This window comes from Mobula hypostoma, chromosome 13 (assembly GCF_963921235.1).
Source record: "Mobula hypostoma chromosome 13, sMobHyp1.1, whole genome shotgun sequence".
Lineage (NCBI taxonomy): Eukaryota > Metazoa > Chordata > Chondrichthyes > Myliobatiformes > Myliobatidae > Mobula > Mobula hypostoma.
In genome coordinates, this window is record NC_086109.1 from 94,587,381 (window position 1) to 94,608,391 (window position 21,011).

At 48.0% G+C, this 21,011-nt stretch overlaps 1 protein-coding gene across 3 annotated transcripts in view; it reads left to right on the forward strand.

The window, feature by feature from the left end:
- Window positions 1-3,651: 3,651 nt before the first annotated feature.
- LOC134355799 (FERM domain-containing protein 5) overlaps window positions 3,652-21,011 on the forward strand; it is a 183,399-nt gene continuing 166,039 nt past the window's right edge. For 2 of the 3 annotated variants that reach the window (XM_063066225.1, XM_063066226.1), the window contains exon 1: window positions 3,652-3,983. In XM_063066225.1, the coding sequence (XP_062922295.1) occupies window positions 3,882-3,983 (102 nt within the window). In that variant the 5' untranslated portion in view covers window positions 3,652-3,881. The remainder of the gene's footprint in view (window positions 3,984-21,011) is intronic. The other variant, XM_063066227.1, reaches the window with a different exon arrangement.

Below are 21,011 nucleotides of genomic sequence, written 5' to 3' on the forward strand. Positions count from 1 at the left end.
CCTGTGATAACATTTCATGTAGACGTGCTCAGTGCTGGGGAGGGCTTTACCTCTGATGGACTGGGCCGTATCTACTACAGTTTGTCGGATTTTCCATTCGAGGGTATTGGTGTTTCCATACCAGGCTGTGATGCAGCCAGTCAATATAGTCACCACTACACATCTATAGAAGTTTGTCAAAGTATTAAATTTCATGTCAAATCTCTGCGAACTCCTAACGAAGGCATTGCCATGCTTCCTTCATATTTGCTCTTATATACTGGGCACAGGACAGGTTCTCTAAAATAATAACACAGAGGAACTTAAAGTTGCTGACACTCCACCTCTGATCACCTGATGAGGACTGGATAGTGGACCGCTGGCTTCCTCCTCCTGAAGTCAGTAATCAGCTCCTCGGTCTTGATGACATTGAGTAACCAATCTTCCTCCTAGATGCCGATTCATCACCACCTTTGCTTTGGCCTATGACAATGGTGTCATCAGCGAACTTGATATAGAAACATAGAAAATCGACAGCACAATATAGGCCCACAAAGTTGTGCCGAACGTGTCCCTACCTTAGATATTACTAGGCTTACCCATAGCCCTCTATTTTTCTAAGCTCCATATACCTATCCAAAAGTCTCTTAAAAGACCCTATCGTACCTGCCTCAACCACTGTTGCCGGCAGCCCATTCCACGCACTCACTGCATAAAAAACTTACCCCTGACATCTCCTCTGTACCTACTCCCCAGCACCTTAAACCTGTGCCCTCTTATGGCAGCCATTTCAGCCCTGGGAAAAAGCCTCTGACTATCCACACAGTCAATGCCTCCCATCATCTTATACACCTCTATCAGGTCACCTCTCATCCTCCGTCGCTCCAAGGGGAAAAGGCCGAGTTCACTCAACCTGTTTTCATAAGGCATGCTCCCCAATCCAGGCAACGTCCTTGTAAATCTCCTCTGCACCCTTTCTATGGCTTCCACATCCTTCCTGTAGTGAGGTGACCAGAACTGAGCACAGTACTCCAAGTGGGGTCTGACCAGGGTCCTATATAGCTGCAACATTACCTCTCAGCTCCTAAATTCAGTTCCCCGATTAATGAAAGCCAATGCACCGTATGCCTTCTTAATCACAGGGTCAACCTGTGCAGCAGCTTTGAGTGTCCTATGGACCCGGACCCCAAGATCTCTTTGATCCTCCACACTGCCAAGAGTCTTACCGTTAATACTATATTCTGCCATCATATTTGACCTACCAAAATGAACCACCTCACACTTATCTGGGTTGAACTCCACCTGCCACTTTTCAGCCTAGTTTTGCATCCTATCAATGTCCCCCGTAACCTCTGACAGCCCTCCATACCATCCACAACACCTCCAACCTTTGTGTCATCAGCAAACTTACTAACCCATCCCTCCACTACCTCATCCAGGTCACTTATAAAAATCACAAAGAGTAGGAGTCCCAGTACAGATCCCTGAGGCACACCAATGGTCACTGGCCTCCATGCAGAATATGACCCGTCTACAACCACTCTTTGCCTTCTGTGGGCAAGCCAGTTCTGGATCCACAAAGCAATGTCCCCTTGGATCCCATGCCTCCTTACTTTCTAAATGAGCCTTGCATGGGGCACCTTATCAAATGCCTTACTGAAATCCATATACACTACATCTACTGCTCTTCCTTCATCAATGTGTTTAGTCACATCCTCAAAAAATTCAATCAGGCTGGTAAGGCACGACCTGCCTTTGACAAAGCCACGTTGACTATTCCTAATCATATTATACCTCTCCAAAATGTTCATAAATCCTGCTTCTCAGGATCTTCTCCATCACCTTACCAACCACTGAAGTAAGGCTCACTGGTCTATAACTTCCTGGGCTATCTCTACTCACTTTCTTGAATAATGGAACAACATCCGCAACCCTCCAATCCTCTGGAACCTCTCCCGACCCCATTGATGATGCAAAGATCATCGCCAGAGGCTCAGCAATCTCCTCCCTCGCCTCTCACAGTAGCCTGGGATACATCTCATCCGGTCCCGGCGATTCATCCAACTTGATGCTTTCCCAAAGCTCCAGCACACCCTCTTCCTTAATATCTACATGCTCAAGCTTTTCAGCCTGCTGCAAGTCATCACTACAATCACCAGCATCCTTTTCCATAGTGAATACTGAAGCAAAGTATTCATTAAGTACCTCTGCTATTTCCTCCGGTTCCATACACACTTTCCCACTGTCACACTTGATAGGTCCTATTCTCTCACGTCTTATCCTCTTGCTCTTCACATACTTGTAGAATGCCTTGGGGTTTTCCTTAATCCTGCTCACCAAGGTTGTGCCTGTGATAGAGCTGAGTCTATGACCCTCCTTGTGATCCTTTTCTCAGTTACTGACTATATTGAGACCGAGATAAAGACTTGGGTTAGTAAAGGATATTAAGGGCAGGTACAATACTGTAGTACCATTATCGAAGCATTGGACCGGTAATGTGCAAGGGAGAGGCTTGGAGGGAGTGGGACGGACGCAGGGGACTGGGACTAGCTGAGTGGGTACTGGGTTGGCATGAGCTCACTGGGCCAAAGGGCCTCCATCAGCACTGTACGAGGACGGCAAGGTAGCAGGGCCATTCGTGCAGCGCTTTGGGGCACCGGCGATCTGCACCGCAGGTTCAAATCCCCGAGCAGTCTGTGAGAAGTTTGTGCGCTCTCCCCGTGACCCCGTGGCTGTTATCCGGGTTCTCGGTGCCCACGTACGAGTTCGGGGTAGGAAGTTGTGGGCATGCTGTGTTGGCCCGGGAAGCGTGGTGACCCTGCGGGCTGCCCCAGCGCATCCTCGGACGGTGTTAGCTGTTCACGCAAACTACGCATCCCACTGTATGGTTCAATGTACATGTGACAAATAAAGCTAATCTCTGATCTTGATAGCTCAGTGTTGTGGTTATGGCGGATGAGTGGTACCGGCGTATGACATGAGCCGGTATCTTACTGAATGGCAGAGCAGGCAGACAAGGGCCGAAAGGCTTTGCCGCCGCTTCTATGTATTCTGCTGTGTGGTGGCGTTTTGACCGGTGGATCGCTTTGTCACTTTGCATTCGCTGCTCGTCTATGATCTGCTCGGGTGGGCGTACGCTCCTTTATTGTAACACCCTTTCCCCTCGAAACTGCTCCGGGAAACCTTGCCCCGCTCCCCCTCAGCCGACCTGCTCGGTAATAAAGTCAGATTTATGCACGACGGCAACCAGGAGCTGTGCAGAGGCGCTGCAGACACGGAGGGAACCGATTAACCCGGTGGCTGCCGGAGCCCTTATTATGCAGCAGGCACAATGGAAAATGCAGAGCTTTGCGGACCAAAATGTGCAATGCAAAATAAGGCAAAGGCTGAGTTAAATTCTTGGCAGGTGGCTTTATTATTTTTTGCATTGCAAACAATAATCTATTTAAAAATGGCTTGCACAAGTTTGCCTCCAATCCCGCCCGCGATCAATGAGCGCCCTCCCTTTGCCCCGGCCGGTTCACAGCGCGACCCGCCCCCATGGGCCATCTATTGGCTTATCCTCGACACCGCCCCGCCCCTCCAGCAGCCATTGGGGGAAGCCGACGCCACTCTGACAGAGGCCGGCGCCGATTGGAGGGGAAGGCCGCCGGTCAGAGGCGGGGAGGCCCCGCCCCCTCGCAGGGCTGTCGGATACTTTTGTGGCGGCGGATACTTTGGTTGAGGCGGCCGCGGCGATGAGCGGGCAGCGCCGGCGTTTGGGGAATCGCCACACCGCGGCACCCGGCAGCCTGTAGCCGCCCGCCCTCCTTCCCCTCCCGGCTGAGGGCAGCGAGCAGCGAGCAGCGAGATCAGCACGACGCCAGGCTGCCCTTCCCCGGCCGCCGCCGCCGCCGCCGAAGATGCTGAGCCGGCTGAGGAGCGGCAGCGTCAGGAACCTGGAGCGGGAGTTCGACTGCACCGTTCGGCTGCTGGACGATTCCGAGTACCCTTGCACCATCCAGGTCAGTGGGCGCCGTCGTGTCAGTGGGACCCCCGGTGTCGGAACCTGCGGGCGTGACCGTGGCTGCCGCTGCGTTGTGTAATTGGTGATTTCTGTCACACGCACCGGGAGACAGTGGAAGGCTTTTGTTACCGTGTCACCGAGGTGGCACAACGGGGTATAGAATTACAGTTAGAGGGTGCAGTGCAGGTAGACAAATAAAGTGCGCCGGTCATCTCATCGGCGGGTAATTGTTGCCTTGTGTTATTGTGTGTGGGTATTCCCGTTCTCCTGAGCTGCCACCCGTCCTGTGTGTGAATGAGACACAGGTCACCTCCAAGCCTGGCTGCGCTGGTGGAAACGTGCATTATAACTTCTCGGTTCAACTGGAGGCTCTCGTTCCAGTGTCCCCGGCCCCCCCTCCAGTGAAGGCTGCCAACGAGACGGCGAGTGTTGCTACTCCGGCGCTGGATCGCCAGTCGCCCGGACCTGGCGTAGCCTACGGGGGATGGCCGGTGCCTCTCGCTCTCGCTCTGTCCCGCAGGTCGGGGGCTGTTGGAAGGGGTCCCGTCCCGCCGGTGCGAAGGACGCGATGGGGCGGGGGGGGGAGGTGTTGGGATTGGGGTCAAAGTATGACCAACGGGGCAAAGCAGTTCTGAGTCAGGAATCCGGGCTTCATACAGTATGTCAAGTGACCTCGATTTTACAGAGGATAAGACAAGGTTTATTAATTGAGGTTTCCTTGGTCGGCTTAATTGAAGTGGGTTTAATGCAATAGCGTTTACTGGTGGAGATGCCGGATTTAGCACTGTAGGTGTGTGAATGTACTGGGTCCTCCGCTCCGGCTCCCCATCCGAGCCCGTTTCTCTGTGCAAACTGCAAGCTAACTTTGGTGGAAGGAGCTTTGCTTTGTCGCCAGTGGTGGCTCCGCTGGTTCGCAGCCGTCGCCTTCCGCGTTGCCCCTGGCCCGGGTTGGCACGGCCTCACCGAGCTGTGGTTGATCGCTGCCACCGGCAGCGGGGAGGTGATGACAGGGCTGCTGGGTGTACGGTCCCGTTAGCTACCCCCAGTGTCACCGCCTTACAGCCCCGGTCAAACGTCCTCGGGTGCCTCGAAGCGAAGACTAACACGAGGAAACATTGAAACAGCTGCTTCCTTGTTTCAAAATGTGTTTAGTCACTCACGGGGCGCGGGAATCTGGCGTGGCGAAAATTCATCATTCACCCCCACAGCGAGGGGGGTGGTGTCAACACGATACCCCGAAAATTCTGGAACCAGGCAGCGGGTCGGGCAGCGTCTGTGGAGAGAGTCAGAATCAGGTTTGTTATCGGCTACGTGTGGCATGATATTTGCAGCAGTACAGTGCAAGACGTAGAAAGATACTTTACTTCTCTTTTGCACTGTTAGTTTACGTTAATGGGGCAGTGTTCAGAGGTCTGATGGCGGAGGGGGAGAACGCGAGTCCATTAGCTGCTAAGTGGAGCATCGTCATCACTGATCTCCCGTCTCTGTCGTCCTCTGAAGTCGATGGTATGGTTGGATTTAATAAACGCGGATGGTACAGGGGGGGATTGGCCTATACAGCTTCACCTGTTGGCTGGCCTCACCTGTTTCCACCTCTCACCCTGGGGACCTAGGCTTGGACTTTGAGAGGCAGAGGGGAAGAAGCTGTTCCCAAAACGTTGCGGAGTCTTCAGGCTCCTGTACTTCCTCAACGTTTCAGGCCAAATGACCTTTCACCAGTTCTGGACTGGAACATTAATTCCTGTTTCTCCTCTCAAGTTCAAGTTTATTGTCATTCATGAAAACTGCCAATTGAACCTGGGTACACAACAATGTGTGTAACTCACACATGTAAAGTAATATTACCACAAATAAATTAACAAATAATAAGACGCAAGTTTAAAATAAATAAACAGTATAACACTGCTGGTGCTTCATACCTGGTGAGGCCTGGGTGGTGGCAGGGAGTTCAGTATCTCACGGCCTGGGGGGGGGGGGAAGAGCTGTTTTCCATCCTAACGGTCCTTGTCCTAATGCTACCGTACCTCCTGCCTGATGGTAGGGGATCAAAGAGATTATTGGACTGATGAGAGGGATCATTAAGGGTCCTGCATACACAGCGCTCTTGATAAATCTCTCAAGATGGGTGGAAGAGAGGCCCCGATGACCCCAGTCCTTTGTAGGGACTTGTAGTCAGATGTCTTGCAATTCCCATAGCTGGTCAGGATACTCTCGATGGTGCTCCTGTAAAAATTGGTTAGAATGGTGGGGGTTGGGGGGTGGGGGGAGTGCGAGGTGGATATCCTCAGGAAGTAGAGAGGCTGCTGTACTTTCTTGACCAAAGAGGTGGCGTTGAGTGACCAGGTCGGATTGTCCACACTCAGAAATGTGGTGCTCCTGACCCTCCATGGAGGAGGAGCCGTGTATCTGCTGTGAGGAGTGAGTGGTGAGCCTGCACGTTCCTAAGGTCCAGAGTCCACGCCCTTGGTCTTGTCCACGTTTTGAGACTCGAGGTGCTGTGCTGTGATGTTGCTCTTTCCAGTGTTTTCTTGTTCATTTCAAATTTACAGCATCTGGATTTTAAAAAAAATTACTCACAATCACCTTGATGGTCTGACGTCATAGACAGGCGAATTCCTTCCCTGAAGAATATCAATGAGAGATGGGTCAGTACGAACAGCTGGTAGTTTGTATCTTCTGGGTACTAGATTTACTAAATGTATTGTATTAGATTTATTATCGCTTTCTTAGATGTGAAATTTGTTGTTCTGCAGTAGCAGTGCAAAGACGTAACATTACGAATTACAAATAAAGAGTGTTTTAAAAAGAGAATGTTGAGGTGTTTGTGAGTGCAAACAAAGGTGTGTGTATAAGTGTGTGCAGTTGTCATAGCTGGGGGTGGGGGTGTGTGAAATGCTGCCAATGATATGTGTCTCAGATAGCCTCTGACAGCCAAGTCCAGCTCCTGATCTTTGCTTGTGACTTAGCTACTAAAACCGGAGTAAGTGTCTCTACTGTCAGGAGAGGGGGAAAGGTGGATTACTGGTGTCTTAAATCAGTCACTTATTCCGGAGAAGGAAAACTCTGATCTTAAACCTCGGCTGTCTCGCGGCTGTACCCACTCATGGGGAGGGTTTGGAAGTACAACGCAGAGGAAGTGTCTGGAGCTGGAGTCCCTAAGGCAGTCTTATCTTGAGTTCAGTGCTGACTGGCAACTCCTGCGACGCCACTGGTTCCAGACTTTATTGGTCCTTGCTGTTCCTTTGGGTTCATCGGCTGTGTGGAGAGGGAAGAGTCTATTACTTGGGCAGTAGCTTGTTCTTCGTGTCATACTGCCCTGCCTTGCGTATCACCTGGACAGCTGAGATGTAACATCCATGGTCAGACCTGACCAATAGAGGTAATGTCAACATGGGAGCAAGAATTAGGCCATTCGGCCCATTGAGCCTACTTGATGGGGTAGCAGGTCAGGCTGTAGCAATGGGGAGAGAAAGGACTAGATCGAGAACCTAAATTCCACATTTGAAGCAACACAAAATGCTGGAGGACCTCAGCAGGTCAGGCAGCATCTAAGGAGAAAAGTAAACATTTTCTGTTTCAGACTGGGGCTGAGACCTTTCATCAGGGCTCATTTGAACTTGTCCCTGGATTAATGATGCAGACAGTAGATGACTGTTAGCCTGATCACTGAGGTGAGTTTTAAGGAAGCAGGGAGGGTTACTGAAGGAAGTCCCTGACTGAGTCTAAGGCCTTGCTAGCTGACGACCTGTGCTGGGCGTTACAGAGGCCAGGACTGGAGGAACTCTGACATCCTGGAGGGGTGTGACTGGGGAGGGTGCAGGAGGTGGCAGGTGTAGCAGGTGGACGTAATAGAGGAAGGGTGACAGGTACAAAGGGCGGGCTGGAGGTGTTGGAGGTTGCGGGGAGGATGGTATGTACAGTTGAGGCTGAGGAGGTGCAGTCAAGAGCTGCATGAAGTTGCATAGATGGTCGTGGAGAGGGAAGGAAACTACCCCGGCATTCAACGGATACTACTGCTTGAGGGTAACTGCAAAATATTCTATCCAACTGTTTGGTCTCTTGGGCCTCTGTAAGTTGTCTCTGGGGTGTAGGTGAGTGGCAAGAGTGGGGGGGGTGAATAAAATGAGGTTCATGTAACTGGCTGCGTGATGGCCAGCACAGAATAGATGGGCCGAAGGGCGGCACGGCGGCGTAGCTGTTGGCGTAACGCTTCACGGCCCCAGCATTTGGGGTTCCATTCCAGCCACCGAGTTTGTACATTCTCCCGGTGACCGTGTAGGTTTCCTCCGGGTGCTCTGGTTTCCTCCCACATTCAGGTTAGGGTTAGTAAGTTGTGGGCGGGCTGTGTTGACGCCTGAAGTGTGGTGACCCTCATGGGCTTCTCCCAGCACATCCTCGGACTGTGCCGTTGATGCAAATTATGCATTTCACTCTTTTGATTGTATGTGTGGCAAATAAATCTAGTCTTTCTAGTTTTCTTTCTGTGCTGTGACTTTTCATTTACTTCAGATTCCAGATTTTATCTTTTAACCGTCTAGGTAGGGTTTGGATTTTTAGACAGTTAGATGTCTCCAGTACCTAATAAAGTGGCCACTGAGTGTACGTTCATGATCTTCTGCTGCTGTAGCCCATCCACTTCAAGGTTCAATGTGTCGTGCGTTCAGAGATGCTCTTCTGTGCACCACTGTTGTAACTGGTGATTATTTGAGTTACTATCACCTCCATGTCAGCTTGAACCAGCAGTCCGGTCGTCATTCTCCTCTGACCTCTCTCATTAAGGCATTTCCACCCCCAGAACTGCCACTGACTGGATGTTGTGTGTGAAAATCCCAGGAGATCAGCAGTTTCTCAGATACACAAACCACCCCATCTGACATCAACAATTTTTCCATGCTCATTGTGACTTGGATCTCATTTCTTTCCAGTTCTGATGTTTGGTCTGAACAACAACTGAACCTCTTGACCATGTCTATATGCTCTTGTGGGCTGAGCTGCTGCCACATGATTGGCTGATTAGATATTTGCATTAATGAGCAGGTGTACCTAATAAAGTGGCCACCGAGCAGAGATGATTTCACAGCTGTGTGTGTCAAAATCCATCTGCTACATTGTGCTCATCACTTTATCTGTGTGTGCTTTTATGCTCTGCTTACATGAATGACTAAACTGTCATCAGTGAATGCTGATAACCACTGTCCATTGTATTATCTGCTGTGGATGAGACAATCCTTGGAAGTGGCCAATTGATGCAAACAATAGCCACTTAACAACTCTGGCAGCTGCACTGACTGGGGAGGTCAAAGCTGGGAGACCAGCCGGGCCACTGAACTCTTCCCTCGAAGTCGTTGAAGAGATACAACGTTGGGACTGGCCTTTCCGGCCCAACGAGCCAGTGTTGTCCAATTACACCCATGTGGCTAATCAGCCTACTAACCCGCATGCCTTTGGAATGTGGGAGGAAACCACGGCATCTGGAGGAAATCTACATCATGTGTTCTCCCCGTAACTAACCGCTTTCAGGCAGTGGTGGGAATTGAACCCGGGTCACTGGCGCAGTAATGACACTATGCTACTGTGACCCCTTTTTATCTCTCAATCGATGGTCCCAAACTCTGACTGCTGGTCTGGTAGTGGTAAGATAACCAGCATATTTTCGACAGATGGCATCTCATCCCTGTCTCCAGCTGTGCAGCCCTCTGCCGGTACTCCTCTGGGCCGCCAACCCAGATACTCGTGCTTCAGCGGGCATAGGACCTACCGAAGGACCTTCGGAGCCACAACTGGCAAGATGTGTTCACGGTGGATGGTTTGCTAGTGTTGAAACCAACACATGTCCCTCTGTACCAAGGCAGGAGAGCAGCCGTCCTGGCTACGAGTCAGTGCACTTACCTGAAAGTAATCTCTGCTGTTTCACGGCTGTCTTCCTTTGGCATTTCAGTTTGCTTTTCCGGAACGTTCTCTGGGGTTTTTTTTGTGTGAGAGGGCTCATTTCTGATTGTCACATTCAGTTGTCCTTCAATGCTGAGCAGAATGCCCTCTATGTAATTATAATCATTTGGATTGTTGGATTAAATTCACATTTATTACTTGTGCATTGAAACGTGCAGTGAAATGCGTCGTTTGTGTTCCCAAGCGATACCCAAGGGTGCGCTGGAGGCAGCCAGCAAGTGTCACCACACATCCTGGCACCAACGTAGCACGTCCACAGTGCTCTGCAGAACGACACAAAGCAGCGACAGTGGAACAAAACAACAGCAACATAAACACGAGAGCCTGCCAATGCTGGAAAACCAAGTAACACATGCAGAATGCTGCAGGCACTCACACAGGCACAGACACGCCTCCAACCCCGGGAGAGGCTGCCTCTGGGCTTCCAGCCCTCCAGGTTTGCACTCTCCGTGTTCAGACATTGGGTCTCCAAGGTCCAAACCCAAGCCCGGACATCGGGTCTCTGACCTGTGGACGAGCTGACCTTTGGCCCTTGACCTCCAGACCCGCCAACTTCAGTTACTCATGAGCCTTCATTAACTCTTCCTGCTCCCTGGCTCCCACCCCACCCTTCTCCCTGTCAGCCCCATGGTACCAGGAAGGAATATCACATCAAGTGAGAGGCGTACGGATGGATGAGGTGAACTTCCTGCGAATGAGAAAGCAATCAGCTGAATAATCTGTCAGGCTCCCCCCTCCCCGAGTCTCTGACTTTCGCTCAGCCATCGCCTAAGCAGTTAAGCCAATTCTCCCGAGATGTTATCTCAATGTCAAGTGCTTTATGTGGATCACTGATCCCATGAATTCCGTCGGAAGCCGTGTGTTGTTTTAATAGCGCTACTCGAGGAGGCAGTCTCGTTGTGAAGCTGCTGCAGGAGTCACTGATGTGCCACAGCCTAAACTTGAATTCAGAGGAGTCTTTCATTTTGATTTGGAACTCGAGGAGACTGGTCTGGAGGTTTGCCCTCTCCTCTTTACTGACCCCTCACCGGTTGGGCAGTAAATGTGTAGTGTTGATCGGCCACTTCAGAGTCAGAGTCAGGTTTGTTATCATTGATGTATGTGGTGAAATTTTGTTGTCTTCTGGCAGCAGTACAGTGCCATACATAAAGGATTTAGTTACAGAAGTAAATACCTAAAGCAGGGGTTCCCAAACTTCTTTATGCCGCGGAACCTAGGTTGGGAACCCATGATCCAAAGGGAACCTGAGGGGGAACTTCTTCACTCAAGTTTGTGAGAATGAGGAATGAGCTACGATTGGGAGCGGTGGCTGTGGGTGAAAGGCCTAGATACTGGACGTGGAGAGATGTGCCCATTGGTGGGTGAGCCTTGGATCTGAGGGCAGTGCCTCGGAATCGGAAGAGATCCCTTTCGAACAGATGAGGAATTTCTTTGGCCTGAGTTGAATCTGGAATTCATTGCCGTGGATGGCTGTCTGTGACAGTTACTGGTTATATTTAAAGCGGAGGTTTTATAGATTCTTTATTACTAAGGGTGTCATAAGTTATGGGGAGAAGATTCATTGTTACCGACAATGTTGGAGCTTGCTGTGTGCCAGCGTTGACATGCTCTGCTGGATCACCAGGACAATTTATCAAATGTACGTATCCGCTCTTCCGCATCCCGCCTCTGAAATCTGGGATTCATCATGCTGGTATTTGTAGGGACTTTAAACACTTCTTAAAAAAAGATTTGTGCCCTCAAAAGGTTACAGAATATGTGGTTTCAAAGCCATAGATGAAACCCCTCACCTGGTCTGGCATATCACCTGCCAGCTTGTTGTACTCCTTCTTCCTCCGCCTTACTCCGGCTTCTGCCCCCTTCCTTTCCAGTCCTGACGAAGGGTCTCAGCCTGAAATGTGGACTGTTTATTCCCTTCCAGAGACGCTGCCTGACCTCCTGACTTCCGCCAGCATTTTGTGTGCGTTGCTCTGGATGTGGTGTTGCTCTGGTTTCACTGGGCGCAGGGAGGAGAATTTTTTCTACGTCTAAAGACAAGGCTTTAGCAAGCAGTGGGGAAAGTTTTCATCTTGAAGTAGATAAAGAGTTGTGCTCTAGGCTAGAGATTATTGGAAGTAGTTATAAATCATCCCAAGCCACACAGACATTTTGGACTCCAAACAGTTTCATTAGATGTGAGAGGCCTTGAGCTGTTAGTGAGCTATACGATGTGGAGCCTTTAACAAAGAAAGTGTGTGTATTTACATTGTGCTTTTCACTGCCTCGAGGGTTAAAAAGAAGTTTTCTAATATAGCTCACAAACACAAGCAGTCCTATGGATTCTGGAAATGAGACGACAAGACATGGGAGCAGAATTAGGCCAAGTCTGCTCCACTATTCCATCCTGCCTGATTTTATTGTCCCTCTCAACCCCATTCTCCTGTCTTCTCTCTGTAAGCTTTGATGCCTTGACTGATCAAGAACTTCTCAACCTCCACTTTAAATATACCCGATGACCTGACTTCCACAGCCATCCGTGGCAATAAATTCCACAGATTCACCACCTCTGGCTAAAAGAAATTCCTCCTCGTCTTTATTCTAAATGGACATCCCTCTATTCTGAAGCTGTGCCCTCTGGTCGAATACTCCCCCACTTTAGGAAACATCCTGTCCACATCTACTCTATCTAAGCCTTTCAATATTCGATTTGTTTCACTGAGATTCCCCCCTCGTTCTTGTAAATTCTGGCAGGTACAGGCCCAGAGCCATTAAATGCAACTAACATGTTAACCCTTTCATTATCAGAATCATTCTCAGGTACCTCCTGGAGGACCCTCTCCAATGCCAGCACATCTCTTTGATAAGAGGTCCAGAGCTGCTCACAATACTCCCGAGTGTGGTCTGACTAATGCCTGTGCAACACGTATGAATTGATTGAGGAATTCAGCGGGTCTGATAGAATCAGGTGTACTGATATGTGCCGTGAAATTTACTGTTTTGCAGCAGCAGAACAGTGCAGTCTTACCCCAGCCAGGTAATGTCAAGAGGGAAGTTCCAGACGAACAGTGATCCAACCAAGACCTCTGCGATGGGGCCGACAGAAGACAGTGTCACATCACAACAGCAGTGAAGGTGGAGGAAGGTTGCAGCAGTGAAGCGTCCCCAGTCGTCTTCTACTCCATGCCACTGATCTGTCAAGGTCTGTGCAGTGTGTGCCCATGCATCAGTCTCCCCACGTTAAATTAAGTCATGCACAGATGTTCTCCGTGAAAGGAATCCACCCTAATGTCCTGGGTTAAGTACCGCGGTGGTCAGCAAGTGGCGAAGGGGGCAGGATTGTCTGTTACACCTGAGGACCCACCAATAGACAACCCCATAGGAGAGCATCATACTCGACTCGAGTGATCGCACTACTGCTACAGTGCAATACGTGAAATGGACTACAAATTACAGTAATGGATATATGTGAAAATTAAATCAGTAGTGCAAAGATAGTGAGGTAGTATTCATGGGTTCATTGTCCATTCAGAAATCCGATGGCAGAGGGGAAGAAGCTGTTCCTGAATCATTGAGTTTGTGTCTTCAGGCGCTTGTACCTCCTTCCAGATTGTAGCAATGAGAAGAGAGCTTGTCCTGGGATACTGAAGATCCTTCATGATCATGCCACCTTTTTGAGGCTTTGCCTTTTGAAGGTGTCCTCGACGCTGGGAGGCCAGTGCCCATGATGGAGCGGGCTGAGTTTGCAACATCCCACAGCTTTTTCCGATCCTGCGCTGTGGCCCCTCCATACCAGACGATGATGCCACCAGTCAGAATGCTCTCCATGGTATATCTGTAGAAGTTTGCTAGTCTTTGGTGACACACCAAACCTCCTCAAACTCCTAATGAAATAAACCGGGGGAGAAAACAGTCGATATTTCGGGCCAAGACCCTTCATCAGGACTGGAAAGGAAGGGGGCAGAAGCCAGAATAAGAAGGTGGGTGGGAGGGGGAGGGCTGCACCCTGCATGTAGTTAGTGTTGGAGAGCAGAAGAAATTACAGAGGAGGAGCCTGGTCTTGTCCCATCTCTTCCTTCCACCATTTTTACACTGGCTGTCTCCTGTCCATCTTTCAGCCAAGGTGCGGGGTCTCAACGCGAAACATTGACTGTTCACTTCCCTCCGTTGCTCCAGAATCCTGTGTGTGGCCTTCGGTTATTAGATTAGATTAGATTATGAGGACACTCAGTCCTCGTTTATTGTCATTTAGAAATGCATGCATTAAAAAATGATACAACGTTCCTCCAGAATGATATCACAAGAAAAACACAGGACAAACCAAGACTAAAACTGACAAAACCACATAATTATAACATACCGTTACAACAGTGCAAAGCAATACCGTAATTTGATAAAGAGCAGACCATGGGCACAGTAAAAAAAAGTCTCAAAGTCTCAATAGCCCCATCATCTCACGCAGCAGCAGAAGGGAGAAACTCTCCCTGTCATGAACCTCCAAGCGCCGCAAACTTGCCGATGCAGCACCCTTGGAAGCACCCGACCGCAGCGGACTCTGAGTCCGTTCGAAAACTTCGAGCCTCCGACCAGCCCTCCGACTCCGAGCACCGAGCACCATTGTTATCCATTGTTGCTCTGGATTGATGGGTGGCAGAGTTCAGTTCAGTGACTCGTGTACAAAAGTTCAAAGTAGATTTATTATCAAAGTACCATGTACTATCCTGAGGTTCATTTTCTTGCAGCCATTCACAGTAGAACAAAGAAATACAATAGAATCGATGTAAAACTACACACTTGGACTGACAAACTGGCAAATGAAGACAAACTGTGGAAATGGGGAAAAAAAGTAAATCAGTAATACTGAGAACGTGAGTCTTTCAAAGTGTCCACCAGTTGTGGAATCAGTTCGGAGTTGAGGTGGGTGATGCTATGTACACTGGTTCAAGAACCTGGTTGAGTTGGCTCATCAACTATCACCCAGTGGAACTCACATGTACTGTGATGAAATGCTTGGAGAGGTAGGTCAGGGATAGAATCAACTCCTGCCTAAGCAGGGAGCTGAAACCGCTCTAATTTGCCTACAATAGATCGACAGCTAATGTAATCTCACTGGCTCTCCAGTTGGCCTTGCATCACATGGACAATAGTATTACCTGTGTCAGGCTGCTGTTTATTGATTACTCCTCAGCGTTCGACACAATCATTCCTAGAGCTCTGATCGAAAAGCTCCAAAACCTGGGCCTCTTTACCGCCTTCTGCAACTGGATCCTTGCCTTCCTCACCAGGAGACCCCAGTCTGTGTGGATTGGAAGTAACATCTCCTCACTGCTGCATCTCCTCGGCAGGATCTCAGGTGGTGACCAGGAGGCGTACAGGAGTGAGGTTGATCAGCTGGTGATGAGGAGGCGTACAGGAGTGAGATAGATCAGCTGGTGATGAGGCGTACAGGAGTGAGGTTGATCAGCTGTGATGCGGAGGCGTACAGGAGTGAGGTTGATCAGCTGGTGATGAGGAGGCGTACAGGAGTGAGGTTGATCAGCTGGAGATGAGGAGGCGTACAGGAGTGAGGTTGATCAGCTGTGATGAGGAGGCGTACAGGAGTGAGGTTGATCAGCTGGTGATGAGGAGGCGTACAGGAGTGAGGTTGATCAGCTGTGATGAGGAGGCGTACAGGAGTGAGGTTGATCAGCTGGAGATGAGGAGGCGTACAGGAGTGAGGTTGATCAGCTGGTGATGAGGAGGCGTACAGGAGTGAGATTGATCAGCTGGTGACGAGCAGGCATACAGGAGTGAGGTTGATCAGCTGGTGATGAGGAGGCGTACAGGAGTGAGGTTGATCAGCTGGTGATGAGGAGGCGTACAGGAGTGAGGTTGATCAGCTGGTGATGAGGAGGCGTACAGGAGTGAGATAGATCAGCTGGTGATGAGGAGGCGTACAGGAGTGAGGTTGATCAGCTGGTGATGAGGAGGCGTACAGGAGTGAGGTTGATCAGCTGGTGATGAGGCGGCGTACAGGAGTGAGATAGATCAGCTGGTGATGAGGAGGCGTACAGGAGTGAGGTTGATCAGCTGGTTGAGTGGTGTTGCAACAACAACTTCGTATTCGTGTCAGTAACACCAAAGATTTGACTGTGGGCTTCAGGAGGGGAAGTCAAGGGAACACACACACCAGTCCTCATTGAGGAATCTGAATTGAAAAAGGTGAGCAGTTTCAACTTCCTGGATGTCAACATTTCTGAAGATCTATCCTGGGCACAATATATTGATGGAATTACAAAGAAGGCGTGACAGCGACTATATTTCATTTGGAGCTTGAGGAGAATTGGTATGTCATCAAAGACAAATGTAGAATGGAGAGTATTCTAACTGGTTGCATTACCATTTGGTATCAAGGGGCCACTGCACGGGATTAAAATAAGCTGCAGTAAGTTAAAACTAAGCCGGATCCATCATGGGCACTGGTCTCCCCACCATCGTGGTGCTTCAAAAAGGCAGCGTCTGTCATTAAGGATCCTCATTACCCAGGACGTGCCCTCTACTCATTGCTACCATCAGGGCGGAAGTGCAGGAAGATGAAAATGCACACTCAACAATTTAGGAACAGCTTCTTCCCCTCTACCATCTGATTTCTGAATGGACAATGAACGTACCTCACTTTTTTTTGCTGTCTTTTTGTACTACTTTTTAAAAAGTATGTATTATATACTATTTTTATTATGTACTGCTGCCATAAAACAAAAAATTCCATGACAAATGCCAGTGATATTAAACCTGATTTTGATGGTTGAAGGGAAATGGCTGTTCCTGAGCCTGCTGGTGTGGGAATCGAGGCTCCTGTACCTCCTGTCTGATGGTCAAGCTGCTGTATAATACTGTTGCTTTAATTCTGGTATCAATTTTTGCTGTTCACGGTGGTCCCCACTGTGGTGCATCTTTGCTGCAGAGTTCCAGCTAACCAGCCCTGGCAGAGGCTCTGAGATTTCACCCTCACCTCTCGTACAGTGAAGTCACAATGATTCTGAACCATGCAGCAAGATAGACCAGTCAGATCAGACCCGTGGGGCGTGAGTGAGCGGACAGCTGTCCATTCAGTCAGCGATGCAAATTTAAACCGCAAGCAGAGGGGGAAGAGAGTTGATGTGGACGCACTGTGGGTCTTGTCAAGAGGGAGAGCCATATCTCCTTCATTAGCAAAAAACCTCAGCAGAGGACGCACTTCAAAGGTTCATTTTGTTGTCAAAATGTGCATATGCCACACAACTCTGATAACCGTGTTCTCCAGATAACCATGAAACACAGAGAAGCCAGGGGAGTTTTTGAAAGAAAGGACATCAACCCCCTCCCCCAACCTTGCACGAAAAAGAAACAAAACTCTCAAATCCCCAATCCCAATCCCCCCCCGCACAAAAAACTTACAGATCATCCAACTAGAACGTTAAAAAACCCCATCCCCCTTCCTTGCAAATAAAAAACAGCAACAGTAACATCAAGCCCCCAAACCCCTCCCTTCTTGCGGCAGTTGGTAAAATTCCCCAGAACATACTGGTGCAATTTTCAAGTTCACGTTTATTGTCATTCAACTGTACGCACGTATACTGCCAAACAAAACAATGTTCCTCTGGACCAAGGTGTACAATGCAGTATATATAATTCACACAAAGTAATATTACCGCAAAATAAATCAACAAATAGTAAAATGGATTCCAGAAGACTGACATTTGTACAAGGTGAATTTACGATGCAAGTTAAAAAGTAAACAGGTTAACGCTACTGGCACTTCATACGTGATGAGACCTGGGTGGTGACAGGGAGTTCAGTCGTCTCACAACCTGGGGGAAGAAGCTGTTTCCCATCTTAACAATTCTATGCTGCCGTCACAGAGAGCATCCTCGGATCAGCCATCACTCTCTGGTTTGGTGCAGCATCTCCTCACAATATACAAAAACCACAGTCAACTGTCAGGCCAGTAGAAGAGATCACTGGCTGCAGTCTACCATCACTGAAGGGCTTGTGTGTGTCCAGGACAAAGAAGTGGGCTGGAAAAATTACTGTGGATACAACCACCCTGAAAACTGCCTTGCCTAAAAGCTCCTTTCTGGGAAGTGTTACAAATCTATTAAAACAAAAAAAAACTCCCACCATCTTGGCCTTTTTCCCCAAACGTTAATCTGACCAACCATCATAGGTCCATCCCCTCTATTACCCCTATCACTGCACTGTAAACACTTTAAACCACTGTTTATAAAGCTGTTTACATTGTAAATACATGCTGATATTTATGTATTTATGCACATTTTATTCCAAGTCTATACTTTAACCTCTAACTTTATTTTTATTTAATTCTTTATTGCCTAGAATTATTCAGTGTTGCTTTTGTTACATGTCACCCCTTGACCAACACACCATACAGCAAATTCCTAACGCGTAAATATGTGGTGAATAAAGTTGATCCTTGAATAGCGAGGAAAATCTAAACATTTAGATCTTTCATAGAATAACATTCCTGATGATGAAAAACTGTAATCGTCAGGAATGAGCTTTAAAGCCAACGTTAGCCTGTCACATCATGGCGCTTTGTACAAGCCAGGGTTTAACTGCACTGCATAGAAATGTATTTGTACAGGTGACCAGGAGTCAGGACAGAGAGCTCCATTCTGATGAGCATCTTAAGGGAGGGGAGAGGATGGACGAACAGGTTTTTTTCCCTCTGGAGCATCAGTTGCTGAGGGGCGATCTGATGGGGAATTTATAAATCTGAGAGGCCTAGATAGGGTAGAGAATCAGAACCTTTCTCCCAATCAAATACTAGAAAGCATGTATTAAAGTGGGAGAGAGAAGACGTAAGGGGGATAGAACAGAGAACTGTACAGTACGGGCCCTTCAGCCCACAATGTTGTACCAACCCTTTTAACCTGCTCTGTGATCAATCTAACTTGTCCCTCCTGCATCGCCCTCCATTTTTCTATCATCTAAGTTTCTTAAATGTATCTGCCTCTCTCACCACCCCGGCAGGGATCCTTGCACCTAACGCTGTTTTTTAAAAAAAAAACAAAGTTCGTCCCTCTCCACCCTGTATTACTTAATGTGGAGGTACTGAGTACCTTAACACTACCTCACTATTTTTTCCCTCTTTTTGCCCTACTTATATATATTTAAAAGTTAAATTAAATATTTGGTGTAATTTACAATGTTCACATTGTACTGCTGCTGCATCTCATGACATTTGCCAGTGATGTTAAACCGGATTCTGATTCTGAAAGAGCTGTCAGAGGAAGTGGACGAGGCAGGTGTAATGGCAGCCTTTAAGTTCTCTTCTTGCAGTTCAGAAACCCCGGGTAACATGCCATCAGGTTCAGGAATAGTTATTCTACAACCATTATTCTAACTTCACTCACCTCAACTCTGAACTGATTCTACACCCCTGCAGTCTCACGTTCAGGGACTCCTGACCACTCATGTTCTCAGTAATGTTTTATTTGCAATTTGTTGTCTTCCGCACTTTGCTTGTTTGTCAGTGTTTGCATATTTTTTTGTGGATTATATTGCATTTCTTTATTTTTCCTGTCAGTGCCTGCAAGAAAGTAAATCTCCAAGTAGTAAATGGTAACCTTATACTTTGATAATAAGTTTATTTTGAACTTTAAGTGGTATTTGGAAAGGCAGATGGAGGGGCGGGGTTTGGAGGGTTATGGGCTGAACATTGCCAACTGGGACCAGCGGGGAGGATTCTGTGGTCAGCATGGGCCAGTTGGGCTGAAGGGCTTATTTCTCTGTTGTCTTACTCGACTAGAGTGAAGACAGTGTGTGACAAAGCTGAAGTAAGCCTTATGCAAGGAATTTGGGTCACTCACCTGTTACTGTGACAAGCGGGTAATTTATTGCCCAAGATATTTTCTGCTTGGATCAGGATTTCTACCAGGTGAAAGATAAAAATATCATTCTGTATTTCAACATAAACAAAAGCAAGAGGTAGATCTTTGCCAAATAAGTTACTTTTTTTTACACAACGTACTGAGATTTCTTGAATACTCTGCATTTTCACAGTGACAACACGTGTCAACAATGCTGTGACTCGTAATTAAAACTGGATTATTAATTATTTTTAATTTGTTCTGCAGTTCTGCACATTGAGTGCAGACAGATTGCACGTACCCTGTTGGGACTGATGTTCATCCCTACTGCGCGCTGTTAGCTGGGGTTCCATCAGCAGATGAGATCTTGGTCCTTTGGCATGAGAAACACTGGGAAAGGTTGGATGGGATTATGTTCAATGGGATTCTCTTCGAACAGAGAACAATATAACATGGGATTCAGCCATTCCGCCCAGAATGTCTGCAAGGTGGTAGAGGCAGAAACGTGCGGGGCATTTAAGAAACTCTTAGATAGGCAGATGGATGATGGAAAATTGGAGGGGTATGTAGGAGTGAAGTTAAAGGGTCAGCACAGCATTGTGGGCCGAAGGGCCTGTACTGTACAATGAATGTGCCAATAATGCCAAATGAATAGTGTGTGTGTGTGTCCCCATTTCCATGTACAAACGTTTGTACATAAGACCATAGACATAGGAGCAGAATTAGGCCATTTGGCCCATTGAGTCTGCACCGCCATTTCATCTTAGCGGATCCATTTTCTTTCTCAGCATCGTTAATTAATTCTTACGGTTATTAATTCGATTATGGAATTATTGAGTGCACCCGGAAGACAATGAATCCTAGGGGTATATAGAGTGACATATATGTACTTTGAAAATAAATTTTCTTTGAATATGTCTGCCACAGTGTCCATGTCTCTTAACTATATCCATGATCTGACTGTTCGCGTGTATGTGATTATATATAACTTTTATGTGTGTTGCTTGAAATTCCAGCATCTGCAGATTTCCTCTTGTTTGCATATATATGATGGTCTTTGTCCATGTCCCAGTTTGTCTGGCTGAGTTTTTACAATTATGTCCATCTGTGTCTGAGTGTGTGAATGTGTATGCCCATGTCAATGTATGTCTGTGTGTGTCTATTCACATGTGCATGAGTGTAGCTGTATCCATGTTTGTGTGTATAACTATAACACTCTGTGTTGTAGCCATTTTTTACAAACAACCTGT